Below are 26,475 nucleotides of genomic sequence, written 5' to 3' on the forward strand. Positions count from 1 at the left end.
AGAACTTCAAGGTATTCCAACACCCACGGTACACCACTCCACATTCTCCTTTCTGCTCTCCTCACTCTTACTTCTGAAGCTAACTAGATACAATGAAAATAACTTAAGGAAAAAAATCCAGTTAATGCCTTCCAAATAGGAAATGCTCTCATCTTCTCTCAATTACTTTTGAAATTTCAATTACTGAATTCAGTTACTTTGAAATGTCTCCCTGTGCTTCAGCTTTGGAATACAACAGGGTTAAGCACGAAAGGTACCACACCTTAGCAATGAAGAAGCTGCATTTTTATAACACACGCCTTGTAAGAAACTTTGTTGTGGACAGCACACAGCGAGCGGCACAGGCGGCCTGGGACAGCATCAGAGGGGGTCAGGAAAGAAGTGATGCAGGGCTGGTGTCTGAATACCCTTCGCAGTCCCTCCAGGCAAATCCTCCTGGCTAACTGCCTCAGAAGACAAGGACATTCCAAAATGATTCAGCAGCCCACGGCAGAAACGATACTGTGTTTTTTTCAGTGACTGTTTAGACATTAATAAGGGAACCTCTCCACACACACACACACACACACACACACACACACACACTCTTACTCGAAGGAAAAAAGCAAGACCACTGTGATGTGTCCAAAAGAGGCTTCAGTGGAGCAAAAGGCCAGTCCAAAACTATGCACAGTATGATCATGAATGTTTATGTTTATATAACTATATATGTTCATATGCAGTATTTCTGAAGAAAAAAAGATGAGAAAAAATTTAACTTAAGAGTATATATTTTTGGGAAGTGAAATCAATAAAAGGAAATTTAAATATTCAATGTACATGTTGTTGCCAGTATCTTTTACATAAGAATATATTCATGTACTACGCTTCTGTAATTTAAAAAATTCTTCAGACTAAAACTCAAAACTTTAGGGGAAAACTTAGGGAATAGACAGACTGCCTAGAATACAAAGAAACAATTAAATCACAGCCAGTAAAAAACAAAATAAGCCATTGTATAGAGAATAAAACCCTGGTTTAACATGTGCAAGTTCTACTGCTAATGGGATTCCCAACCCTCGGTGATCCCTTTACTCCCTCTGGACCTCAGTCTCATCTAAGACTGAATATCTTCCCAGCTCCGTGCCACCTAAGTGCTGTTCCTTGAGCCAAAATCCCAGAGAATATGGGCTGTGTGAATGAAGATGGCTAACTAGGGGGAAGGTGAAAGATCGGGATGGAGGCTGAAATGGAAAAGTGCATCCCGTCCGTAGTATGATCTAAACCGGAGGTTGGCAAACTACGGCCCACGGGCCAAATCTGGTCCACCACCTGTTTTTTTAAGACCAGTGTGCTAAGAATACTTTTTACATTTTTAAACAGTTGGGGGAAAAAATCAAAAGAAGTGTATTTCACAACATGTAAAATTATATGAAATTCAAATGTCAGTGTCATAGTGTTATGGGCACACACTCTCCCCCTTCATTCACAGACTGCCTGTGGCTACTTTACTGTTACATCAGCAGAAAAACAAAGATCATGCCCATAAAGAAAACAGCTACTACCTGGCCCTCCATAGGAAAAGTTTGCCCACCCCTGATCTAAATGCTGAGTGCGCACGTTGAAGAGTCACTGTACACACCACAGAGCTGGTGCGCAGTGCCAAAGCTCAGATTTGGGGCACAAAATCTAGTTGAGATCTAAGATGTATCCTTAACCAAGCCACTGAGCTTCTGCTTCTGTATTACAAAAAAACGGATATTAACCAAAGCTCCCAAGATTATGGTGAGATCTAGGTAAGAAAAGCACTTAGGAAATAAGTAAATGATCTGCAAAGTTATTATTACTAAGTAAAATCAAGCAATCCACATTTAAACTTTGGTTGAGAGTGTGATACAGAAAAGCACGTGAAATGTATTTTTTTATGGGAAATGTGTTTTTAGAAGAAAGGGCAGACACATGGAGAGGAGGAACATCTCTAAGCCAGCTCTGGTGAAACTATGACAGCCAAAGACAGAAGCTGTTCTTCAACTGAGTGGCATATAAGGCACAGTGTCCCGACTCCAGAAACTAAAAGCACTTTTTGAAGACTAGACTGTGTTTTTAAAATGCTTTAAAGGTTTATTTAGATATGCTGTACACAAGTTTATCATCTACTGAGGAACTAGACAGTTTATCCTCACAGCAGTTCACATCATCCCCATTTTACTGATAAAGACACAGGAGGTTTATGGTTAAGATTTGGGAGGACAGCATCAAACCTAATTTAGTGAATGTGATAGAGGCAAAGTAGCCATTATATAAATGAGGGGTGAACCTTCTAACTGGAAAACAGTCGCATCACAAGGTTTCAAAGTTGCAAAATGTATGTAACTCTTTTTCCTACTTAAATAAAGAAAATAAAAACAAAGGTGCCTTTTGGATAGAGAAAGTTTTCTGGGAAGAGCTCTAAGAGCAGAGTATTCCTATAGACGAACCGACACCTGCCCTTGGATAAAGCGTAGCCCTGCTTCCGCAGTAACGGCAGTGGTAGTAACAACCCACACACAAAAACACTTGCCATACGCTCTACGTATACTACCTCATTTAATCCTCAAAACAACCCAGAACCTAGGTACTTTATCATCATTTTACACATAGTAAGTAGCAGAGCTCAAACTGAATGGCTTACTTGCTACATTATCCTATCTCCTCCCTCCCTCACAAAGCACACTGCCCAGCAAGAGGCAGGAGAAAGCCAAGTGTTTATGCTGTACGTGCTGTAAGATTCAAATCCAAGAGGCCACGACCATAACCCAGAAAAAGCATCGAAGATGTAGCCAAACTCAGGATAAGTTGAGGGACGCTGATTCCAGCCTGAATAATATAAGCAAACAAATACATGGCTCCAATAATCAATTACTGGTTAAACAGTCAAAGGTCAGTGAGTTTAGAACTTTAGCAAGATGTCCGCACATGTTAAACTCTTGTTCCAGCAGCAGGCCTCTACATAAATACTGGCCATTACTAATACTGCCTAATGTTTTAAATTTACAGTTTTAGAAGGAAAAAAAACAGGGACATTAAGAAATAAAAAGGGCCAAATTTTTAATACACTTTGGCAAAAAGTTAACAACAGACACAGAGAAAACGTTATATGAATGCCCACTCATGGCAGGATATGGAATTTGAAGCTTATGAAATGCTCTACTCCATGTGAGCAGCTGAGGAGGGACAGGAAGAACTGGATCAAGAAAAAGAAAAAGACAAAATGAAAGCAAGAGAGAACACGCTGTGAAAGAGCATTCACTTTAAGTGGCGGGAGGGGCAGGTCATAAACAAACGCAAAAACAAAACAAAAAAGGCCAGGTGAAAATGAGACAGACGTGCACAGAGGGACCAAGACGACAGATGACAGCAGGAAAGACAGACAGACAGACAGACAGCTAGCTGGCTCAAAGATCAGAGTCAGTCAAAAGGGAGGGAAAGGAAAATATTTTGGTTCTCTATTAAAAAGGCAAGTAGCATCCACTATCATCTTTGCAAGACCGATTACTCCTCTATGTGTGAAAACTCAAAGGAAAAATACATGCATTTCTATTACATAATGTATAAATGTGGACTGCATTCCATAAATAAAATGCTGGCTCTCAAACTTTCATTCAAAGACTTAATAAATGCACAAAATCACACAACAAAAACTCAATCATCTCTGCATACTGGAGTTAGTCTGATAAAAAGGAAACAAGGTTGCTTGGAAGCTCTATGATCAATTTACAATTCCCTTTACATATACCTATCACTATAGTAGTAAGTAAGTAAAAGGATGAAAAAAGTAGTCATACACATAACACCCATCAGAAGCAACAAGCAGATGGAGAGTTGCAAAAGCTGTGTTAGTGTGATAGGATGACTCCACTATTTTCCTTACGTGAAGTTACAGTAAATACATACAGAAATATACACTATGGACATATATGTACACATATACTCATATGCCCTTTTGCTTGTAATCTGCTAAAAATACTTAGAAATATACAAATAATTTATACTTGGCCACAGGAAAACGAGGCCAATGCATAATCTTTCTCTTTACTTATTTAATGCTTCTCCCCTCACACTTTGTATGAAACATCTATTTTAGCCATTCTACAATCTATGTTTGAAATTAAAAGCCCCAGGAGGCCAGGAGAGTTATCCCTTAATAAATTTAAAGAGATAACAAATTCCAAAGAGAAGCTTCAAAATGAAAAGTGGAGGAAGAGTAGCCAAAAATACAAAGTGCCACCTAGGAAACCTTGAGCCGTTCCTGAAATTAACATTGATATTTTAAAAGTAAAAAGTCCATGATTTAAACACTTCATTATCTTTCATTATTCAAACAACTAAATCCTCAAATCCTAAATCCTAAACAGGGTATTATTCTGCGTACAACAGAGCAGTGACTGAAGAGAGGTGCACAGGCATGAAGAACCACTGACACACTTTACACATAATCAAGCTTCCAGAGACGCTAAAAATTTATTTTTGCTTCATCTAATGATGATGTGAAGTAAAATGTTTGCAAACAGGAAGTTTATTTTTTCTAATCCATAGCCTATAGAACTTCTTAATTATTCCTCACAGCAACACTATAATCTAACACTTTCAGAAGGGCTGTGATTTTTCTGACACAGATTTAGGTCCCCCAGTGAAGACAAGCTGTGAGAAATCGGGTAGGAGAGAAGGAGAAAGGTGCCGTTTACACATTTATCTGCTCAGCTCACACCTTTGGTGGAACATCACTAGCCAGTTAAACATTCAGTACTGCAATAATTTTGTCTCCATCCTTTTGACAATTTGTTTCACGCCTCATTTGCTATGAAGAGTTAAAACATTTTAGTCAACCTTGAGAAAGCAATTTGATTTTTTTTACATAGCAAAATGCATAACCTATTCCAACTACCAGGCCACTGGTTAAAGTTCAAACTGTGACAAGAACAGGAATCAAGTACTTTCCTTCAAATGTTGCAGAAGAAAAAAAACACTAACCAGTCTTAACATTTATTTGCAGTGGATACAAAACAAAACCAAGTTTAAAAGCCTTCCACATACTTGGTTCCAAATAGCAACATCTTCTCTCCTGTTAAAAACAGTGGACGACCCAGATGCCCTCTCCGTTCCTATGATCCTCAGACAACTCAGCAGAAGCCCGGGCAGAACACTCCAAAACAAAGAAAGAAATTCTTTCTCATAATATTCTTTTATTGGGTTTTTCTTTTTTTTTTTTTGTATTTTGGATCATCACAATATACCTGTACTGTTGATAACAACGAAAGTTTCAAAAATGATTATTCCAGATCCAGTCCTCTGCACAGCCACCCAAAATTCAGGCAGCTCACGTTGTGCACTTACTAAGAGCACTGCACAATAATCCTATGCTTAAATTGTTTTTAAAACTATAAAATGCAACCAGCATCTCTATAGCAGCACTGTCCAATAAAACTTTCTGCAATGATGGAAACATTCTATTCTGTGCTGTATTTGTGCTTTTAAGCACTTAAATTGTGGCTAGCACGACTGCAGAATAGAATTTTTAATTCTCATTAATTTTAATTTAAATAGCCACATGTGGCTACTGGCTACCATACTAGACGGAGGAGTTCTGGGGGGTAATTTTAACGCTGAAAAGGCTGTCTGCTGGAAAACAGCTCCTTTAGTCACTTTACGCGCCCTGATGCAGTCTCCTCTTTTGGAAGGGGAATGGTATGAAAACTAGGCCAAGTATTAAGATCCCCTTCACATTCTCACTACAAATAAATACACTTCAGTTCAAATTTGCTTCCTAACTGGTAAGGCAGGAGGGACACATGTAATGAAAATGTTTGCCACAGAGAAACGGGGGGAGTCCCAGTGGGCACCTTAGAACCACATCTCCTAGGACACCAAGAAGGACAGGCCTCCTCCTGCCTCACCCTCTGGCTAGGGGTCGTACCACCTACTGTGTGGCTTCTTGGAAGATTCCAGTTTCTGTATCTCTCTAACCAAATGATATCCCATCTATGGAAAGACAGCATCTCTCTTCTTCAACTTTTCCAATATCCTCGTAGAATATCAAATGATGTGAATACAAGGAAGGAAAAAACGCTACTGTAGTGAGTTTCCACAACATAAATTCAGGCCATTCGCCTAAGTCTACTCACGCCAGTAACTGCTGAGAGCAAGTACAGAGAGCACAGTATCAGAGAAGGCAACAGAGTCGGATGTCTGGGTTCAGACTGCGCCTGTGCCACTTCCTAGCCATAGGCCTTAAGCTTATCTAGATTGTGCCTTTGTTTACCCATTTGTAAAATGGGTACAATAATTGTACCAAATTCACAGAGAACACATATATGGTTCTTAGCACAGTGCTTGACACCTAGAACTATTCAACTAAATATGTATTACCCATTATTCAAGACCTAGTGTTTTAGTACAAGGGAGGAACAAATGAGGTTCCCTCCGAGGCTGCAGGTTCCAGGAGGGAATCTGACGTATAATCTGTAATACTCAAAAGGGGATGTGTGTGTGTGAGCTGTACTTTAAGGAATAGTGTCACTATAAATACACGAAAAACACATACCTGCCTTACATTAACAATTTTAACATCTAAGAATAACTTAGACACACAGAGCAAACTTTCAGAATTTTTAGTAGCTAATCCTGAATGCCAGCTCTCAAACACAAGTTTTCAGAAGGAATAACGAGAAAATGTTTAACAACTTTTACTTCTACTGGCCACTGCCTTGGCCTGAGATTACTGGCAAAACCAGAGCTAACTGCCCAAATGCAATCAGCCCTGGTTTAGGAGGGCTCGGCAGACCTCAAAGATGCCTCCCTACGACCAGGTGACTCCCCACTTCATGTTTACAGTCAGCTTTACCACGGCATCAAGAGCACCCAAAACACACTGGTGTTCGATATGTTACAAAATTTATTTTCTGGAAATGTTTGTAAATAATCTTTATAAAAATGTGGCTCCTTCCCCTCAGCCTACAAGTTTAGTGAAATACCCTCCATCCTTAAAGACAAGGGCAACACAGGCTCTGGGTGAACTTGATGCAGGTCGGACTCCTGGGTCAAAGTACATGTGCTCCTCTGATCCTACATTTCCTTAGAATCTATAAAACAAGGATGGAAACACCTCTCTTGTAGAAACGTTGTGAGGATTAAATCAGAGACCTCATCCATCACGTGTGTGGCCCCCAATGAGCACACTCTTGAGTCCTGCCAAGGGGGATGCATCAGGCGCTGGGGGTACAAGGAAGAAGAGGCCCCCCCTTCCCCACCAGAGCAGTGCCTGGTCCACTGGGAGAGGGGAAAGGTCAGCTGACATTTAGGGAACCCCCAGCACAGTGCCTAGGCAGAAAGAAAGGCAGCATAGTGAATGCAAGTCCTCTATCCCTCTTCCGGTTAAAATTTTTTAAACAAACTCCCCGAGTCCTTCCAACCATCTCAAAGCCTCGTTCTCATTTCCTATTCACTCCTCAGCCTACGGCTCGCCTCTTTCCCAACTGCTCTTCCAAAGGTCACCAATGACCAATGACCAAATTGTCAGTCCCCACTCTTACCTGACCACTCCTCAGTGCTTACCGCTGCACATGTCTTTCTTCCAGAAACCTCGACCCTCCATGGCTTCTGCAGAGCTCTCCCCACATCTTCCATCTCCTTTTACAGTTCTTTGGCTGGCTTCTTTTTCACTCCTTAAACATCAGTGTTCCCTAAAAAGTCCTCAGCACACCGCCTTCTCCCACACACATGCTCCCAAGGGCAAACTCATGAACCCCACTCTCAGCTGACACCCCCTGTTAAGAAGCCCCATTTATATTCTGGGCCCAGATCACCCTCCTCTATTTCAGGTCCCTATTTTCTATCTGCCTACGAGCATCTCCATTTAGCTGTTTGGAACACATCTCAAACCCAGCATGTCCAAAACCACAGCCTGTTACTAAATATACAGGATGATTCAAAAGCAACTGAACACCTTCATGAAGTTACCATGCCACGTGACTCCTCCCCGTGGCGTCAGTTCCAGAGCTCGGGGTTCGCACCGCCTCTTCCTCTCAGCTTGGAGGAAGTGAAGGCAGCACTGGGGCTGCCATGTGCCATTTCAACCAGTGACAGTGAGAAGGCTGCGTCTGATTACTGCCCTGTGACCCAACAGGTGCGTGCCCAGCACTGCTAAGAGCCTATAGGAATCACCACGACAGCTCTTTTACAAACTGATTTTAGTAGATATTTGTATATAGCTGCACCACTAGGAAATGTTCAATTCTTCTGAATTTCCCTGGGCAGCTGTTCATCCCTACTAGAAAAGCTACCACCTCCATGTAGATGGGGGGGTTCTGCTAACTCTGGGATTAAATTTCACTAGAAGATAAACCTTATGAAAGCAAGGCTTGGGCTTTATTCATTGCTGTATCCCTAGCACCTAATACTACCCGTCACACAGCAGGTGCTGAACAGACATCAGTATCTGGATAGATGTCAACAGCTACCTGTTGACTGAGTCAAGGATGTACACAAAGTAGCGCAGCAGCTGGCAGATAGCTCAGGTCCTCCACCCACTCTAATCCTGGCCTCCCTCTTTTCTTTCGCAGAGTCTTTGGGGATGTGGAAGGTATCCCCCACGTCTCTATACTCACCGCTTCTCCTACAGATTGGTGTCCCAGGAATGTAGGGCATGGCCTGCTTCTGCCCTGATTCCCTCGGGAGGTCACCAGGGACCAGCTAGCAGGGCCTGTTCCCTCCCTGCAGCTCGCAGAACTTGCTGCATCTCAGCTGCCTGCTTCTACGGGCCCCTCACTTCGACCCCGCTGCCCACAGCTGCTCCACTAACTTCTCCACTTTGTACTTATAATACGGCCAAAAGGAAAGCTACATGGAGAACCAAATAACTATCATCTATGCCTGAAAAAGGAGGCAGTGGCTTTATTTTTGTCTGACAGTTAAATTCATGAGCATTTTGACAGTTATTTTCTCAGAGCTTTCTCAGCTGTTTCAGAATGTTCAGGTTCCACTGTTGAAAATTGTAGCACTAGATGAATGATACATTCCTAGAGAAATTCTCTGAAAGGACTAACACAAGTAGACAGGTGTTAGCTTTCTAGGCAAAAGATACCTTAGAGCGAACAAGATTAAAATGTGGCTGCAAAGACAATGAAGATGCCCATTCCTTCAGAAGCTTGAAGAACAAACAAATCAAAGGTCTGGCCTTAAGAGAAAAGGACGTGCCTGTGACACACGGCAACAAACCTAAAAAACAGGTTACAGATTTTGCTTTGCTTTTTTCTTTTCTGTGGGGTCCTACAAATAGACTCTTAATTCATTTGCGTAAGATGGGTTAGCTGTAGTCAGCGCTAACTTCAAAAACTATTACTAGTGATATATTATTATAAATAATAAAACAAAATCAAATACCATTAGAAAATAGGAAACAAGAGACAGGAAAGCCTTCATTTAATTCTAAGCTAAAATTAGCATGAAGGAGGCACATCATTTGGAAACATTCTCAGCCTCAAACTTAGGAGCAAGCAGGAGGTGAGGAAAACACAAGTTGAAAGCCCAGGAAAGAGACATGAACAGAGCCAGCACTGTGGCCTTTCCCACTGCAGTACTGGTGAAGCGGGATGCGACTTACATCGCTTGTCTCAAACAAGGTTATGCACCAAATTGGTTTTTTTCAAAGCTGTGAGATTTGGTTTTATTGACAAATTTTAGAAGAGAGAAATAGTTGGGGACATAAATGGGAAATTTCCCAGTATTATACCTTACCATTAGACATAATTAGGAAGAAAAAGACTAAAAAGGTCTCAGGACCCATCCCAACACCCTTTGTCCTGCCACCCGAAGTTCCTTAGCTAAGTAGGTAACAAATGGAAATGACGTATTCGACTGGGTCCAGGGATTGAGTGCTTTTAATATCTTCCCAACAGCACTGACTCCAACTCCAGAATGGCCACGTGGCAACAGCAAAAACAGAAATAATCATGACTATATGTCATGAAATGACCCCACCAAAGAACTGGAGGATTTTTCTGCCTTACGTTTAATTTGTTCTTGTAACCATACAGTAACATCCTGATGAATTTAAGATATGCTAATTTGGGGGTCTGTCAACTTTCAGCACCACAGGAGTTCACTCCAGGCACACAATATGACATTAAATTTTACTTTGTTGGTTTTTCCCTCTAAAATTCTCTCCTCCAGCTGCGTGTACTCTCCCTTCTCTCCAGTCTTCTGGTCCCTGATTGTCATTTGTCCTCTCTTCCTACGTTTTTGGACTTACAGACTTCTGGACTCCGAAAACCCCGAACACCAAGGCCCTTGAGATACTGTCCAGTCCATTCATCTACTCCCTCATTCAAAAATATTAAGTAGATATATTAGTAGACACTGTTCTATATGCTGGTCCATCACCTCCCCACCCCAGAAACTTCAGTCACAGCCACATGTAAGTGATTCCTGATAGAAAAGAAACTGTGCTCCTCTTTAAACATCAACAGACTGTTCCACAGCCTCCTTGATAACTTAAATCAAGGACCCAGATCATGGAACAGAATTCCCCCAACAGGCAGATGTGAATTAATGTTCAATGACACCATCAGAAAAATCCAATAGCCACCTTCATGCCCCTGAAACACAGATTCTTTCCCCTCTTTTGTCTGGTGTGACTATGAGCAAAAATACTCTAAAAGCTCCTCAATTTTAAGAATGTAATTCTACATGTCTTAATGATGACAAAAAGTCTGTTTATGTAAAGTTTACCTCCACCTTGTCAGTGACCTCTGTGGGTGGCAGAAAGGTGGTGTCCAGGCCATTCCACAGCCTGGGAGCATCTGAATCCCAGAGGGGCTTGGGAATCTTGCCCACCTCCCTGGGTGAATCTGACATGCAACCAGGTTTGAGAACCACTCGTTTACTGAAGGGATTGCAGGATTTAGCATCAGACAAACCTGGGTACTGAACATACGTCTCAATTCTACCAGTTTATTTGTCTATGAAATAGGGAGAGGGTCCTGCAAGACTGTTGAGAGGATTGCGATTATTCGGTGCAATGTGCTGGGCACACACAGTAGGTGTTCAATGACCAGAGCTATCATTACTGTTTCTGTTCGATCACTATTATTTAGGACTCTTCTAAAGATCTCTCTCTGAAACTGCATTTCTCTATTTGAGACACCAAGAACAGAAAGCAGCGGGTGACAGTTTTGCCAACTGTGCCCAAATGGAGTAAGAGGTTGATTTCATGTGTCCCCACATTACAGTCTCATGCAGGCCACCCCTTTAAAAAAAAGAAAAATCACTCAAGGTTTGACTGCTGACTCACTACCACCTTGACATTTTTTCTGCCTCGTCTGCACCCAGCTGGCTGCTCTCCCAGGAAGGCCACTCTGGATTTTATCACGTGCCTGCCCTGCTCCTCCCCCGCAGCAGAATTACTCCGGCTTCCTGAGTGCAGGCCACTCCTCCTCACCTCCACCCTTGCCTTAATCTCATTTTGTGGGCACACCTGCTACTCCCTCGTCCCAACTGCATGTAAAGATTCTGGTCACACATCGGTCCTGCCATCTGTGAACCATCACTCCTCGTGTCGCGGTGTTAACAGAAATCCACGAGGCGCCCCACAGATACTTTTCCTAATTTTTTTGTCAGTCCTCATATGGAAAGGAAACAAATCAAGTCAAGGGTTCATTTTCCTCCCCTCTTAGCCCACACACAGACATCCTCTTCTTCACCCTGCAGAAAAGAGCTGAGTCTCAGTAACGCCTCCACAGAGCGCATAAGGGATGCTCTGACCCACAGTGTTTCACAAGCCCTATCGTACACAGGGAAGACTGGACTCTGAAAGCCACACAAAAGCACTCATAAATTCCAGACTGCCCTCATCATCCCCTCCCCGCCTTTTCCTAAGAAACTAGGAGTACCACTTCAGAGGCGGGATTCTTTCAAAAACTTTCCTTCTCAAATAGTCTATCTCATCAACCTAATCAAGTGTCACGACTATTATTTATACTGAATTTTACTTTAATTCACATATGTTTACTAATAGAGCAAAGAGCATTTTAATAGAGCACTTTAAATTCTTTAAATCAGGTTTTGCCTAACAAAAATCCAAAAATTCACTATTTGTTACTTTTACTAATCATTACAACACTAAGTATGGACTCTCACATGAGTAAAGCTGTGTCTATGACTATCAATGCATTTCCAAATTCTGCAGCACAAAGACAAAGAACGTGCTAATCCCTCCCGACACAGGCGATACAGTCATCTCTCCAACTTTCTAATGACTTTCAAAAGATTCATCTAAATTAAGTGTATTTAAGCCTAGGTCTGCCCACAATATTAAAATTATTCAATTCTTGAGTAGTATTAAGAAATAAAAATTCAACAGGAATTTCAAAAATTTAGGTTAGAAGCGAAAGAGTAGAGTCAAAACTAATTAGAAATGCGATAGTGACAATTTTCTTTTTTTTAAAAGGACATTGTTCAAAATGCCTGTATTTATATTTCTCTCTCTCTGTAGGCAGTGCTTTTCAGATCCTTCACACCAGCACATTATCCACACCACGGAGAGTTTCATCCTCCGCAAGGAGGTAAGCTTGCCTGCCTCCTGTGTTATCTGTCCACGTTCCATTTGAATCCAATTTCCTTGCATTACCTCTGCCCAGGTCAGGGATGAATGGCTGTCAAATTCCCAGTGGAATAAAAAGAAAAACCCTTTCTTCCTGAGGCAGCAAGTTTCAATTCACAGAGCACATGGCTAATCTACATATGTGAAGGTCACGGCACTTCAGTCAAAGAGGTTAAGAATGGAACAGCTCACGTAAGGGGTTGTCTTAAACATCTTGGCATGATGCCCAACAAGTAAGATTGTTGAAAAGCAATAGATAGCTTCTGGCAGCGGCCAGGGGAAAAATATTTTGATCATGTGATGCCCTACACACTACCTAGTTTATTTCGTGTGTGTGAAACTTTGAGAGTCCCTAAAAAATACCACATATGTAAATCAAATCCAGATTTCAGCTTTACCAGTTTAGCCCAGCTAGTACACCTCCCTCTTCATAAAACACACTTATATGAAATTTCTAGATGAACCAAGAATAAAATTCCAACATACTGACAACCAGTTGGCTCAAATATCTTAACAGCTGATTACAACTTCTTTGCATTATTTTTTCAAGTCGAGAAACACCAGAAAAAGGTATTTACACGAAGAAAGCACATTTCTTCAAGTTATCCAAATAAAACTGTCTTAAATAAAATTCATCTCTCTCCATTCTTCTCTTTCTTCATTAGTATACGGAAAATTACAGGAACTTAACGCACAATAAAAGACAACACAAAATCGCTTTTCACATCCTATTTTCACCAATGAATTGTTGAATAAAAGTAAAACACGGCTGCTTTAAAGTGCTCATACATCTGACAAACATCTCAGTGGAGGAAAAAGGATAAAGTCTCGCCACACATAACGGATACCAGGGGAGAAACCAAGACAGTCACAAAGCACGGCTCTGCCTGCCAGCTGCAGGGCGCTTCCTGAGCTGTCCCCATCCAGCCAGATGAAACTGAAGGGAGCTGGCACCAAGAGCGGGGAAAGGGAAGAGTTTCAAACCCAACAACATCGTAAGAAACCTTACTACAATTTTTTAAACTTTTCAACAGTTAAGAATAATAAACTACTTGTTTAACACATGGAGAAAATTAATTAGAAGCAAAAGACCCATTTCACCAATTTGCAAATTGCCTACCACCAGTTTTCTTCAATTCAAAATTTAAATCCCTTATGATGCCAGCGTTATTCAATCCACATTTCTAATTAAATGGAATAGTAAGTAAAATAAAAATATCCCACAAACTATCTTGATTTATTTTAATCACCAATACGCACTTAGCAATCTAAGGATATTCCTCTATGCTAAACAATGAACACTACAATGCTTAGCAATTTTCCAATATTCTCTGGATATCTTTTTATCTAATACAGCAAGCGTCCCCTCACCAAAAGGTCACCAAATGTTTCTGATGGTGGTAAAATCATAAGTTCTAATTACTGATCTTCTAATTTATTTTTCCTTACCAATTTTTAAAAATGACTGAAAAAATTGGAAAAATACAGGAGACATTTTAGAAATGTGATCAGCTGCTCCATAACTTTTCCTAAACACTTGGCAGGGTAAAGACATATCAGGCAATAAAAAACTGAAACTGTCTGGACTAGAAATAAGCTTCAAATATTAACCTATTTGTTCTGAGAGGAAAGACTAATAGGCTGTTAAATTAACTAGTACAGAATCACATCTAACTCATTTTAATTCCTTATCACGCATCCCTCTCCTTGCCAGGTAGTACCAGTACTTTATCAAATCTGCTTCTCACGCGAATTCCGTAAAGTATCCTTCCCCGTTTCCTTAGAAACGAGGAAACTGCAAACCTCAAAGAGGCAAAGTACCTTGCCCAGGGTCACACAGGTAGCAACCGTCCAGTCTTCCAGGCTCTCTGACCTGCACACCCGTGGCTCTTGCCCCTGCCCTGCTTTCATCCCCATGCCTCCTCTCTTGGTCAACTTCTGCTCGTCAATCAGGCCTCAGCTGATCAGACATGATGTACAGCACAGAGCTCCCATCCCCATCCCAATCTAGTCTCTGTGAGGTGCCCCTAACATTTAAACTTCTCCCACCTGAACCGTTTACACTGTACCGTGTACCGTGTCAGCCTGTCCTAGTCACTGCACTGTCCATTAGTCAAGATTCAGGCCTTCTCATCAAGGGACCCATCATCCAACCCGGTGCGAGCACACAGCAGGCTCTCCACAAGCATCTGCCGAATGCTCCCAGCTCTATGACGCCGACTCAATCCTATAGTCCCAAAGCCCTGACATACAGAAGATGGTTCAATACGGTAAAGGGAAATGAACTGAATTTTAAATCCTTCATGCTATTGATACTATAAACTCATTTCTTCAACAGAAAAATCATTATATGATACCCAAAACAAAATCCAAATTAAGATCACTTTCTCATCAATGTCATAGCACCTAAGAACAACTTCCAAGTACGCTGACCTTCCACATAAAATAGTGAAATGTGTAATAACATTCACCAGGAAATTTTCAGTTTGGAATTATCATCTACTGTTCAAATACTTAGATGATGCACTTTGACGGATATAGTCTTTCTGCACAAAACTGCAGAATAATGTAGCCATTCATTTTAATTTCCACTTTGTAAAACACCAGGAGTCCATGATAATTCACCAGGGAAAATTGTGGATCGTATATTATATTTACTCTTTGTATCTTAAGCACCAAGTGGTGCTCAGTAAGTATCTGTGCATAATAGAATTACATTTTGTCCCTGATATTTAAAAAAATCTCAACATGAAAAACTGTTCTTCTCTACATATGTGAGGCAGGTCCTTGGCATTCTCAGATTGGACATTCCCTGTTCTGACTATTTGAGAGCAGCCCTAAACTTCCCTGATATGTAGAATAAATCATAATCTTGCAAAGGACCAAATCTGAACCATGCGATTGATTTTGACCTATTCAGTGAAGCTGAAGTAGATACAGAAATGAGTTACTTAACCAATGAGAGACCAAAAGCCACCACCTAGAATCTCAAAGAAGCCATGAAACTTTGTTCTCTTGCAAAAAGGGCATCCCCTAAAAAGCCAGTTATTTTTGCAGATCATGAAAGTGGAAAGGTCTCAGAGGTAGGAATGACTCTGGCTAAAGAACAGAATTTACTAATACAGAGGAGGGAATACTGAATGGGTCAGTGGCTTAGATCCAACAACATCAGCCTGCCACAGGCTCTATTGGTAAATCAAAACCAATTCATGTAACTGTTTACAACAGTCCCAATCAGTACCAAACTACATTTTGTGAGGGAAATTACAGTGGAATTGACAAAATCTGTATATTTGTGCAGGCCTCAGTTTATATCCTCTGAACGTGACTGGAATCTAGTGTAGTTTAATAAGATACTCAATGATACACAGTTGATTAGCCAACATATCTTTTAAAGTATTCGAAGCAGCCCAAAATTTTGCAGCTAAGAGGGGCCAGGGTCACTAACTGATGAAGGCAGGGCTTGTCCTCAACCACACCCTGAAGCGCAGCAGGGCCAGGCAGAGAACAAGAACCTAGGCCCGCTTCACTACACCAGTGGGTAGACAGGTGGGGAAAGAAGAGGTGCCGCGTAAGGATGCTACAGGATTTATAGCGATGGCCTCAGCGATAACCTCGCCCAGCAGGCGACAGTCCAGATAAGGACACTGAGCCCCGGCCAGATCTCAGAGAAAACAGGCACTGAAGCCTACAAATTAATCAAGGTCTGACCAACTCCAAGCCCACAATCTTTCCATTGCATCATGCTGCCTTACAATATATTCATATTGTCTCATAAATCCTCATAATCACAGAAATATACTAATACACAGCAAACATACCAGCCCCCCTAGAAATACATCTGCTTCTTCAGAAAGATACTTGCTCAGCAGTCGCAATGTTTTACATTTCTGTTTTCAAGGTCATTTATAATTCATTGGGTAAACTGAATTTATTATAAAATATACAAACAGGAAGCAGAAAATTAAAGGATAGTAAAATGGGTTTATAGTCTAATACATATAAATATATGGTCACTGAATCTGAAAGTTTGCTTCTTAAAATTCCAGAAATTATATGTCAAATTCTAGACAAATTTTAGAATTACCAATCATTTCAAAATAAGTACAAAGTATGGTGAGCAGTTTCACTTCTCGGATGCTCATCACAAAAAGAAACAGGAGATACTAAGAATTCTGGAACAGCCTCCACTAGTCATCAATGCCTCGCTTTCTGAAAGGTTTATTTCAGGACCCAGAAGCAGTAGCTGAATTTACTCCTCAGCCGGCATACATTATCTAAACAGTTACCAAAAATACTCGAGCAATCTAAGTATCTTCCTAAATCTGAGCAGACTGTTTTAACTTTTTTTCTAAGAGCCTATATAATCTAGAAAGCTGAGAAAAAGAAAAAGAACCATTTTATATAAATTTCAAAGTAATCACATTCTCCTTCTTTTAGTTATTATTCTCTGTGGTGGATCTATATTTTGCTCTGGCACCAAGCCAGTAACTGACTGGTAGAAATGGAAGAGTCACCAGCTCACATCAACTATTACCACAACAATCCACAATTATTTGTTTTGCCAAAATCCAGTCCCCCACCCAAAAAAAAGCAGGCCAACAGACTGCTGACCCACATGGTTGCTATTTGCACTTTGTTTAAATGAGCCAGTTCTAAGTCAACGATGCCAAAAATACCAAGCCCAGGTACAGTGGAGCAGGCTTTGGCAGGATGTCTCTGGCCTGAACTACACACAGGAGCAGCCGCAACCCCCACACCCCGGCTACTGTCTGGGTCTGGCACAGGACTTAAGAAAATGGGTGCTCAATAAATATTTGCCAGTTGATAGTCTGGAGCAGACATTTACCTAACAAGATACACCCCACAGCATACACAAATGCTAAATGTTTACACCTTAAGAAGTAATTGTTGCTTCCTGGTACAAGCTCTTAAATCGCAGTTCATTTTCTCTGTGCCCTCTGTGGAATCTGGCATTGGAGTACATAACTGATCACATCCCAATACTTCACACACAAAAAGTGTGCTCACAAGAAAGACTAACCAAGATCCAACAAGTATCTCTTTGCAGCTGCCTCTAAAATTTAATTAAAAGGCTAATCACCTTAATTTAGGGATTTTTCTGCCTACAAAGAATTTCTGCCGCTTTGCAGAGGAAGACAATTAAAAACACGAGGTGGGGCACAAGTTTGAGGCACATAACACTGAAAAAGGACACAGCATCACGTGGATTGGTCATTCACTCTAGGCTGGAGGGGTGAGGTGCCCCAAAACTTACAACAAAAAAATTTTTAAATTATCATTATAAATGATTCCCCCTAATAGTAGAAAGACAGAACCAGTAATTTTAAAAAGAAGCTAAAAATGCAAAAGATGAGAGAAATAAGGGGAAAATGATCATGCTAACAGTTCATTTCCATATCATATTATCTAACAAAGTCCCAGATTTCTCTCAAGAAAGTACCTCAAACCTTTCAACAGAAAGACTTCAAAAACCTGCTTTTAAGCTTTTAATGACATAACTGACAATGAAACAACCAACCTGCACAAATGCACATTTCCAAATTGACAAAATCTGGGAAAATTGCTCTAAAATTAAAATTGGAAGTAATGGACTAAGAACAAACAAACAAAAAATACCTCTAGTGTTCCTATGGAACATTTGAGGGAGAATTTACTAACAAACTAAAAAGGGGCAAAGTTAATGGTTATAAAAATAAGCTTACTTTACTTACAATATATGTTAATAACTAACGCTTTTAAACTTTAACATGAAGAAAGGGAAGGAAAATATGTATTTCATATTTCCATGTGAGGATGAGATTGTCCTGGAAATGGATGGGGTGATAGTTGCACAACAATGTGAATGTACTTAATGCCACTGAACTGCACACCTAAAAAATGGTTAAAATGGTAAATTTTATGTTATGTATATTTTACTATAATAAAAAATACATATACATATAAAATTTTTAGTATCCCACATAGGAAAAAAAAAAGTGATCTAGAATTTTCTTCTGGATTTCATCAAATATGGCTTCCCTTCCAGAGTTACCTAATAAGGAATGACTTCTCGTCTGATTCTCAGGTTTCATCTTTCATCAAGGCCCGATGAGATACTGAGAAGTGCATCCTACAGAATACAGTTAACAGAGGCCAAGTCTAGTTCAATGCAAAAGGGCTGCTGCGCTATGACAGACCTATTCCAGATCTGCTGCCATCCACCCAAAGTAAGAGTCTATAGGTACATCAGATATGCTTAAGATCCTAGGGCTTGAACCTCTTTCCTAGCAATAAATATCATTCAAGAATCAAATTAATTTCATCATCAGTTCACCAGTCAAAGTCAGCAGCTTTCTAATATCCTTGGCATTAATCCATTCAGAAGTGAATTTGAAAACTGGCCACTGGATCCTGTTCAATTAAAGTAAACCTAAGGAAATAGTTTTTCCTTAAAATTACTCCAAGTTAAAGACTCTGAAAAGAGAACATATCTGTTGAAAACGTACTATGGAAACACATATTTTACTCTGATAAATCCACTCAGTCACTCAATGAGCATGCATTGTTAAGTTAAAACTGTACTATACAGGTATCAACAATTCCATTCACTCCAATGGCATAAGGCAAAATAATGACACCTAGGTAATTATACTTAAGTCATTTTTCTTCATCAAATTTCTGAGGAAAAGTCACTAACATATATCAAGTTTTGAGATGAAAATTAATTAACTCAATCACTCAATTAAACCAAAAAGGGCCACTCAAGTCTTATACAAACAGCCTCCAAACTGGAAAAAGCAGCATTGTATAATAGTTCTATATCTATAAAAATATATCCTTGTGGGATGAGCAGCTCTGCCTGGTAGCTCCCCCCACACCTGGGAAAACAGGACCTCGGATTCCTCGGCCTGGAGCGTGCACACACAGCACGTGTGCAGCTCTGCGGCACGTATCCACACAGCATCTGCACAGATCTCCGGATGAAGGACACCTCTGAAAAGGCAAGTGACCAAAAACTACCCAATTCCAAAAAGGCCTAGGATGTGGATGTGACCCTTGAAGCATAAACAGGATTGTAAAATGTCATAAATTTTTGTAATATCCATTTTGAAAATCTAAATATTGTAAAAAAAATTAATGGAACTTGAGATTTATTAATACTCATTTTGAGCCCTCCATAAATCTGCTGTTTTAAGTAACACACAACAGTTCTTTCAAACACAAACAGAAGTCCCAAATTTATAAATCTACACACAGCCCAAAATGAAAGTGACTCAAGAGAAATACAAGTTCCTCAAACATGGATCAAAGCACACAGATCCTTTAGCTGAGCAGTGAGAAAAACCTCTCAACTTAGGGCACTGGGCAAAAAAGTAATGCAGTTCCCTATGCCAATACATCTAACATTTACATCTCCAAGTCAGACTTCAAAATTTCACATACCCCCCAAAATTTTTTAACGAAGCCACTCTTTTCCTAGGAGAGGACAGGGTTAAAAAAAAAATGAAATGATCATCTTTCTAGTTTGCCTGTCATATTGGTATTTATCCTAGAGAAATAAGTAAGCTCCTATTACATCAAAAGTCTTTTTTTTAGCTACGCTATGCCCCAAAATATAGAATCCATTGATAAGAAACGGAACTGAAAACTCAGCCCCATTCTATTACACCTGTTTTCTTTAAAATGTGTCTATGCCCAATAAAACTGCCAAATGAGTTTTACATTAAGAGACTTCCTCTACACTGTCTTAAATTTTTTAAATCGGTTCTCAAACCAGAATTAATACTATTTTTATACCAAAATAAAGATGTTATTCTCTCAATTCGAATGAAAGAACATGATATTTAGAGGGCAGGTTCATTAGTAAAAGTGTCTAAGTCTGATTTGGAATATTTCCATATCCACAACACAATTCTGATACTTCTGATACAACATGACATGGGGAAAATGGAACAAGTATAAAAAGCTTTGCCAAAAATTCATTCTTCAATATAGATAAAAAACAAGACCAAAGAAAAATGAGGAATTCGGGTTTCTCATTATAGACACAAGGTAAGAATACGTTGTTTCCTGGAATATACTTAACGATTTTGTGTTAATATGAATGTAAATTTAAGTGATAGCTGTCTTACAGAGTAGTTGCCATTAAAAAAAAATTGTCAAAAGTAAGTACACAGAAATCAGGATCCCCAATGAAAACAATTTTAAGCCAAGCATAATTTCATCTCAGATAACCTAAAAAAACAGAAAGCTGTAGACATATTTGTTATATTTTCTTTGTTTTTTAAAGCATAAGCCTTCTCTATGAACCACAGTTGCCAATTCCACCTCTCCTGACGATGGAGCAGCTGGCCGGCCATACCTCAGCAAATACATCAATTTAAGCCACAAAAATTTCTTTATAAGATTTAAAATATCAGATAGGATAAGATTTCACTGAGAGGGAAAGTGGGAAGTGATATTATACTATAATGAATCTTATACATATTTTTAAGGTAATCAGGAACCAGCCTGTAACTTCCTGCTTTGTAAGTCAGCTAATCACTTTTCTTTTAATGGTAAATAAGGCCCTTTTTTCTCTTATTACATTGTATTATATTCTATAAAACTAAAGTTAAAGTAGCAATAATAAAATTCAGCACAAATGTGGACATCACAAAATCTTAGTTATGTGAGCAGACCTCAGTATTCCTTTCGAGACTGCTTTATCTGAATACTTTATCTCAAAAAAACCCACTAACTGTATCGTTAAATGGCTTATTTCACTTTTTAAAAGACCCTCCCACTACAATATATGCACATGTTTTGCTCCCAATTACAAAAACATTTGCCACCTAATATAAACCATTCCTAAAATCAAAAATGAAACTAAATGTGTTAAAAGCCACAAGAAAATTTCCTCTTTTAACAATGTGATTTAATAGTATTTCATGCCCTGTAGTAATTTAACAGTTTGGACAAATGACTGTTTCTTAGCATAATTATCATAACAAATACTAAATAATACCAGCCTTCCAAAAAGAAAAAAATATAAGAAAGAGACACATTCCACATGTTACACAGTAAGGTACCCAAAAGAAATCTGTGAATCTAGGTCATATGCCCGTCATCTTTCTTCCTCCTGATAAATAAAAAAACTATTCCCAAGGGTCATACTGAGGACATAATGGATTCACTCTCATTCCAAGAAAACAAAATACTTAAAATGATTGGTACCATTAGGAAAAAAATACCCTAAAGTAACACCGACCTACATCTGCCTCTTTCATCCTTGTTTCTAGTTTACAAAGATGTGAATTTTAAACTGCCCCTTTAAAAGCAAGCTGACAAAGCAAATCTTTTTAAAATTAATTACATGGGTTTATTTACTAAGGTTTCTCTATGTTTTTACTTCTACAAATCAAAAATTAAAATTAAAATCCCAACCTTCTTATGAAGAATAGTAAAATACATTATCATTAAAAGTAAAACTCCACTAATTAAAGACTAGAAAGGAGTAGACACCAACGTCCTCAGCCTGGGATTCACACAATTATCTGTTAAATTCAGTACTGCTGTTCACTCTGACAAGTCTCTCCTCTAAGATACGGTTATTATTAAAATACACTTCCCTAAAATAAATGAGCTAAGTAAAAATATATACTACAACCACTGTTATTCCTAACAGATTAGATTTTTTTTAAACTTTCATAGCATTAAAATGTCTATGGAAGAAAAATTATCTGGAAGAAACACACCCAGCACAACTTGCATGTAATATAGTTTCCCTAAAACATTGTGTAAGCAGTTCAAATAAGGCTCACATTACCTAATTTAACAAAATAATCAAGGGGGAATAAAAAAAGATTCCTAGGACATTTCTGCATTCTCCACAGCAGAAGCAAATATAAAATGATTTTTAAAATTCCCCAAGAACATTCACTTCTTCCCTTTTAATTAATTGTCCACAAAAATTACTAGTTTCCCCAACTCATGTCTTCTTAAATATAAAGTCAATTCTAACTAAAACACCTCATCCACAAACATCTTAAAACGATCAAATTGTTAAAACACAACTTACTAAAAATATAGCTTTAATCTTGTTATAAAACTAATTAAATATCACTAAAGTATATTTCTGTATATCAGAACCTTGAAATTTTTAATGCTGTAAGTTTTAATTTTACATTAAACTATATGTGCTGACATAATTCAAATTTTTTCATGGTTTAATCCCTAAAAAGTACTTTGATTAAAGTTTTACAAATCCAGAAATTGGTAAAATTCTTGGTTTAACTATTTTTCAATTGCCATATATTCATCTTACAACTAAAGTGCATGACAAATGCAGTGTCCAAGCTAAGACTGTCAAAGAGCTGAATTTTGTAAATGCCCAATACTGGACACCAGCATAAGGTTTGTATGTGTTTAATCCTTTTATTAATAACTATGATTCATGATAATGTAAGCTTTAAATAATATTCAACCTTACATCTGCTTGTAATAGAGCTCAGTTATTATTTGTGGCAAGAATTTTTGTGACTGTACTGCTCAGCACTTCTATTTACATCAGCAGTGCTAAATGCCCAATGGTGAGAGGGGAGCCAATCAGATGGCAGATTAGATGTCAACTCAGAGGCAGCTGTCTGGAGACTATTACAGCCAGTTTACCTCCACAATTCAAATTCCAAACCTTGCAAAGGAGATCAAGTCAGTCTTTAGGCTCAGCCTACGAGCAAGAAACAGCAAGAGTGCAGAACACTTCCTAATAACGCTGCAGGACTTGGGTGACAGGAAATTAAAAATCCAAATAAATCCGATCCCAAAAGATCAATTTTCACTGGTCTATTTCACTGGATGTGCTGAATAAAATGTATGCCTAATCCATGATCAAAATAAGTTCAATTTAACCGGAATGTGTCCCTTTAACATAGCCTATCTGTTGAAGGTGACTCCTTTCAACCAGCCTGCACACCAAATAATGGATTTCCCTATTCTTAGAAATGAATCAATATATTTTAGGATATCTTACCTCCACATCGTTGTAAATGTGGTTATTATTTTTGCTACTAAACACTCAAACTCAAAGCCCGCATCGGGTTATCTCCGAATGGCTGGGCACAACTACGAAAAACCCACTTGGCTGCTACAAAGCTAACCTATTTTTCCTGCCTTCACCTTGTAAGCTAAGAGGGAACGTAGTGTGGCCGGAGGTAGGACAAAGTTCCTCATTCTTTTCCCGGTTCAATCTCATTGTTGGCGCTAACCGAGAAGAGGGGGTCAATATTCCTCCCCAGAACGTACTGGCCGGGAGCGCCTATTTTGTTAAAAAAAAAAGCTGCCCGAACGGTTCCCCGCGCCCACACGGCTTCCTGGCGGCGCGGTCCCCGACTCCCGCACGCGCCGCTCGGCGCCTGGGGTGGGGTGGCGAGGCGGGTGCTCGGCGACCGGCAATCGCGGCGCCCGTCCCGGGCCTCGCTGAGACCCCCTCCTCAGGCCCCGGGCCCCGCGCCGCGCAGTCCGACCCTGTGCGCTGCCCGGCCTCGGAGGGAGGCAGCCGCTAGTTAAAATGGCTTTGGGCGCGTCGCCCCCGCCTCCCCCGGCAGAAGACGCAGAAAAAGTACGCGGAAAGAAAGAAACTAGGGCTCGCGGCGCGCGGCGAGGCCGCCGCGGCGGAAGCAGGCCCGGCCGGCGCGGGGGTTACCTGGGATCTGCCCATGGTCGGGCCGGGGGTGCCGGGGCTCATCGCCGGGTGGCTTCTTTGTTGCGCGGCCGCCCAGGCCGGGCTGGCAGCAGCGTACTGGGCGCCCATGTCCTTGCCCAAGCCCATGCCCGCGGCCGCCTGCTGGCCGCCCGCCGCCGCCCCCGCCGCCGCCGCCACCGCCGCCTGGGACTGGGGCTGCGACGGCGGCGGCGGCGGCGGCGGCGGCGGCGCGCTGGGGCTGCTGTAGTCAGGGTAGCTGCCGCCGTAGCTCCTCATCATGGGGCTGGGCGAGGTGAGCAGCTGGTTGAGGGTCGGGGTGGCCCCCGACGGGTGCTGGTTCTGCCCGGCGAAGCGCTGGAAGCCCCCTGCCGCCGCGCCGGCGGCCGCCTTGCTGAGGCTCGCGGCCCCGCCGCCCCCGGGGCCCATCATCATGCCGCCGCCCTGCTGCCGGGGGGAGCTCAGCACCCCGTACCCCGAGGACGAGCCCCCATAGCCGCCGCCGCCGCCTCCTGCTGCTGCTGCTGCCGCCGCCGCCGCGGCCGCCGCCGCCACAGCTCCCGCTCCTGCTCCTCCTCCTCCTCCTCCTCCGCTGCCTCCTCCTCCTCCACCTCCTCCTCCTCCTCCACCGCCGCCGCCGCCGCTGCCGCCGCCCGCGCTGGGCCGGCTGTAGCCCGGATAATGGTTGTACTGGCTGTTGGGGTACCCTTCGTGGGAGTTCTGCAGGGGGTCCATGCTGTTGGGGGCTCCGGCGGCGGCTGAGGCGGAGTGCATCATCCCCATCCCGGGGCTTTGTTGTCCGCCATGTTGATCAAAGCAAGGCCCAGCGCGGCCGCCGGGGCCGCCGCTAGCAGGGGCAGCGCTGCCATAGTAATTACTAAACTCCGAGACGGCAGCCGGGCCGCCGCCACTGCCGCCGCCCCCGGGCACGGCGACCGGCGGCTGCTGCGCGCCCAGGGCGCCCAGGCCCGGCTGCTCGTACCGGCCGCCCGCCGGCTCCCCCATCTTGGGCGGCGCGTCGTCCTCGTCGCCCGGCTTGCACAGCAGAGGCTGGCCCGGGGGGTCGGCCTGGCTGCCCGCGGCACTGTCCTTGGCGCCTCCATGTTGCGGCTGCTCCATGTCCTGACTGGGCTGAGCGGTGCCGCCGCCCGCGCCGCCGAGGCTGTTGTTGTTGTTGTTGGAAATGGGATGTTGTTGCTGCTGCTGCTGCTGTTGCTGCTGCTGCTGCTGGAACTGGTTTAGCTGCTGCTGTAGTGCGTGGTGGTGGTGGTGGAGGTGGTGGGCATGGTGGTGGTGGTGGTGGGCATGGTGGTGGTGGTGGTGCTGCTGGTGGGGCGGTGCGGCGGGGGCTTCGCCAACGGTTTTCAGTTTGTGGTTGGGGAGCAGCCCCGTCTCCATGGCCGAGCCCGGGCCCGACGAGGAAGAGGAGGATGCCGCCGCCGCCGCGGAGGAGGAGGACAGCGCGGCGGCGCTTCCACCCTCCTTGAGAGCCGCCTCGGAGCCGCCGCTCTTGGCGCTGTTAGTGCTGCCGGCGGCGGCCGCCGCGCTCGCGTTATGGGCCATGTTCAGTTCGTGACGGGGGTGCAGGGGGTGGTGGTGCACATTATTCAAGCCGCTGCCGTCGCCGCCGCCCCCCAGCATGGGTCCCGGTGCCGCCGCCGCCGCGCCGCGCGCCCCCGCCTCCAGGTCCCGGGCCCCGGGCGCCGGCCGCGGCCCCGGGGGCGCCCGCCGCTCGCCGCTGCCCGCCCGCGCCCGCGCCGCCGCCGCCGCCGCCGCCGCCGCTGCTGCCCGCGCGGCCATGATCGCCGCGGCGTGGCGAGGCCGGGCGGGGGGCGGGGGGAGACAATAAAACCCACTTTTTAGTCGGCGGCCCCTCCTGTGCGCATCCACACGCCCCGACGGGAATCGAGCGAGCCCCCTCCCCCTCCACAGGCCCCGCCGGAGCCGAACCGGGAGTCACGCCTTACGGTCTGGGCCTGCTCCCGCTGTGTGATTTCATGGTGAAAGTTTTTAGTTCAGGTTTAAATGAAACTTTTCTCTTTTCCTCTCTAACCCGGATATGGGTAAATACACGACTGACTGAGCCTATCGGGCCCAGCATGGCATGAGAGGGAGCCGAGCGAGCCCGAGCAACTATTATCCACTTCTCTCTGATTACTCGTGTGCACTCGCAAAACGC

The 26,475-nt window shown here is 42.5% G+C and overlaps 1 protein-coding gene across 7 annotated transcripts in view; it reads right to left on the reverse strand.

Annotated features, from left to right (window-relative positions):
• Window positions 1–26,096, reverse strand: part of ARID1B (AT-rich interaction domain 1B) — a 378,663-nt gene extending 352,567 nt beyond the window's left edge. For all 7 annotated transcript variants that reach the window (XM_031456606.2, XM_064486535.1, XM_064486532.1 and 4 more), the window contains exon 1: window positions 24,300–26,096. In XM_031456606.2, the coding sequence (XP_031312466.2) occupies window positions 24,300–26,096 (1,797 nt within the window). The remainder of the gene's footprint in view (window positions 1–24,299) is intronic.
• Between the last annotated feature and the right edge of the window lie 379 nt (window positions 26,097–26,475).

The sequence above is a fragment of the Camelus dromedarius genome, chromosome 6, assembly GCF_036321535.1.
Source record: "Camelus dromedarius isolate mCamDro1 chromosome 6, mCamDro1.pat, whole genome shotgun sequence".
In the NCBI taxonomy this organism is placed as follows: Eukaryota; Metazoa; Chordata; class Mammalia; order Artiodactyla; family Camelidae; genus Camelus; species Camelus dromedarius.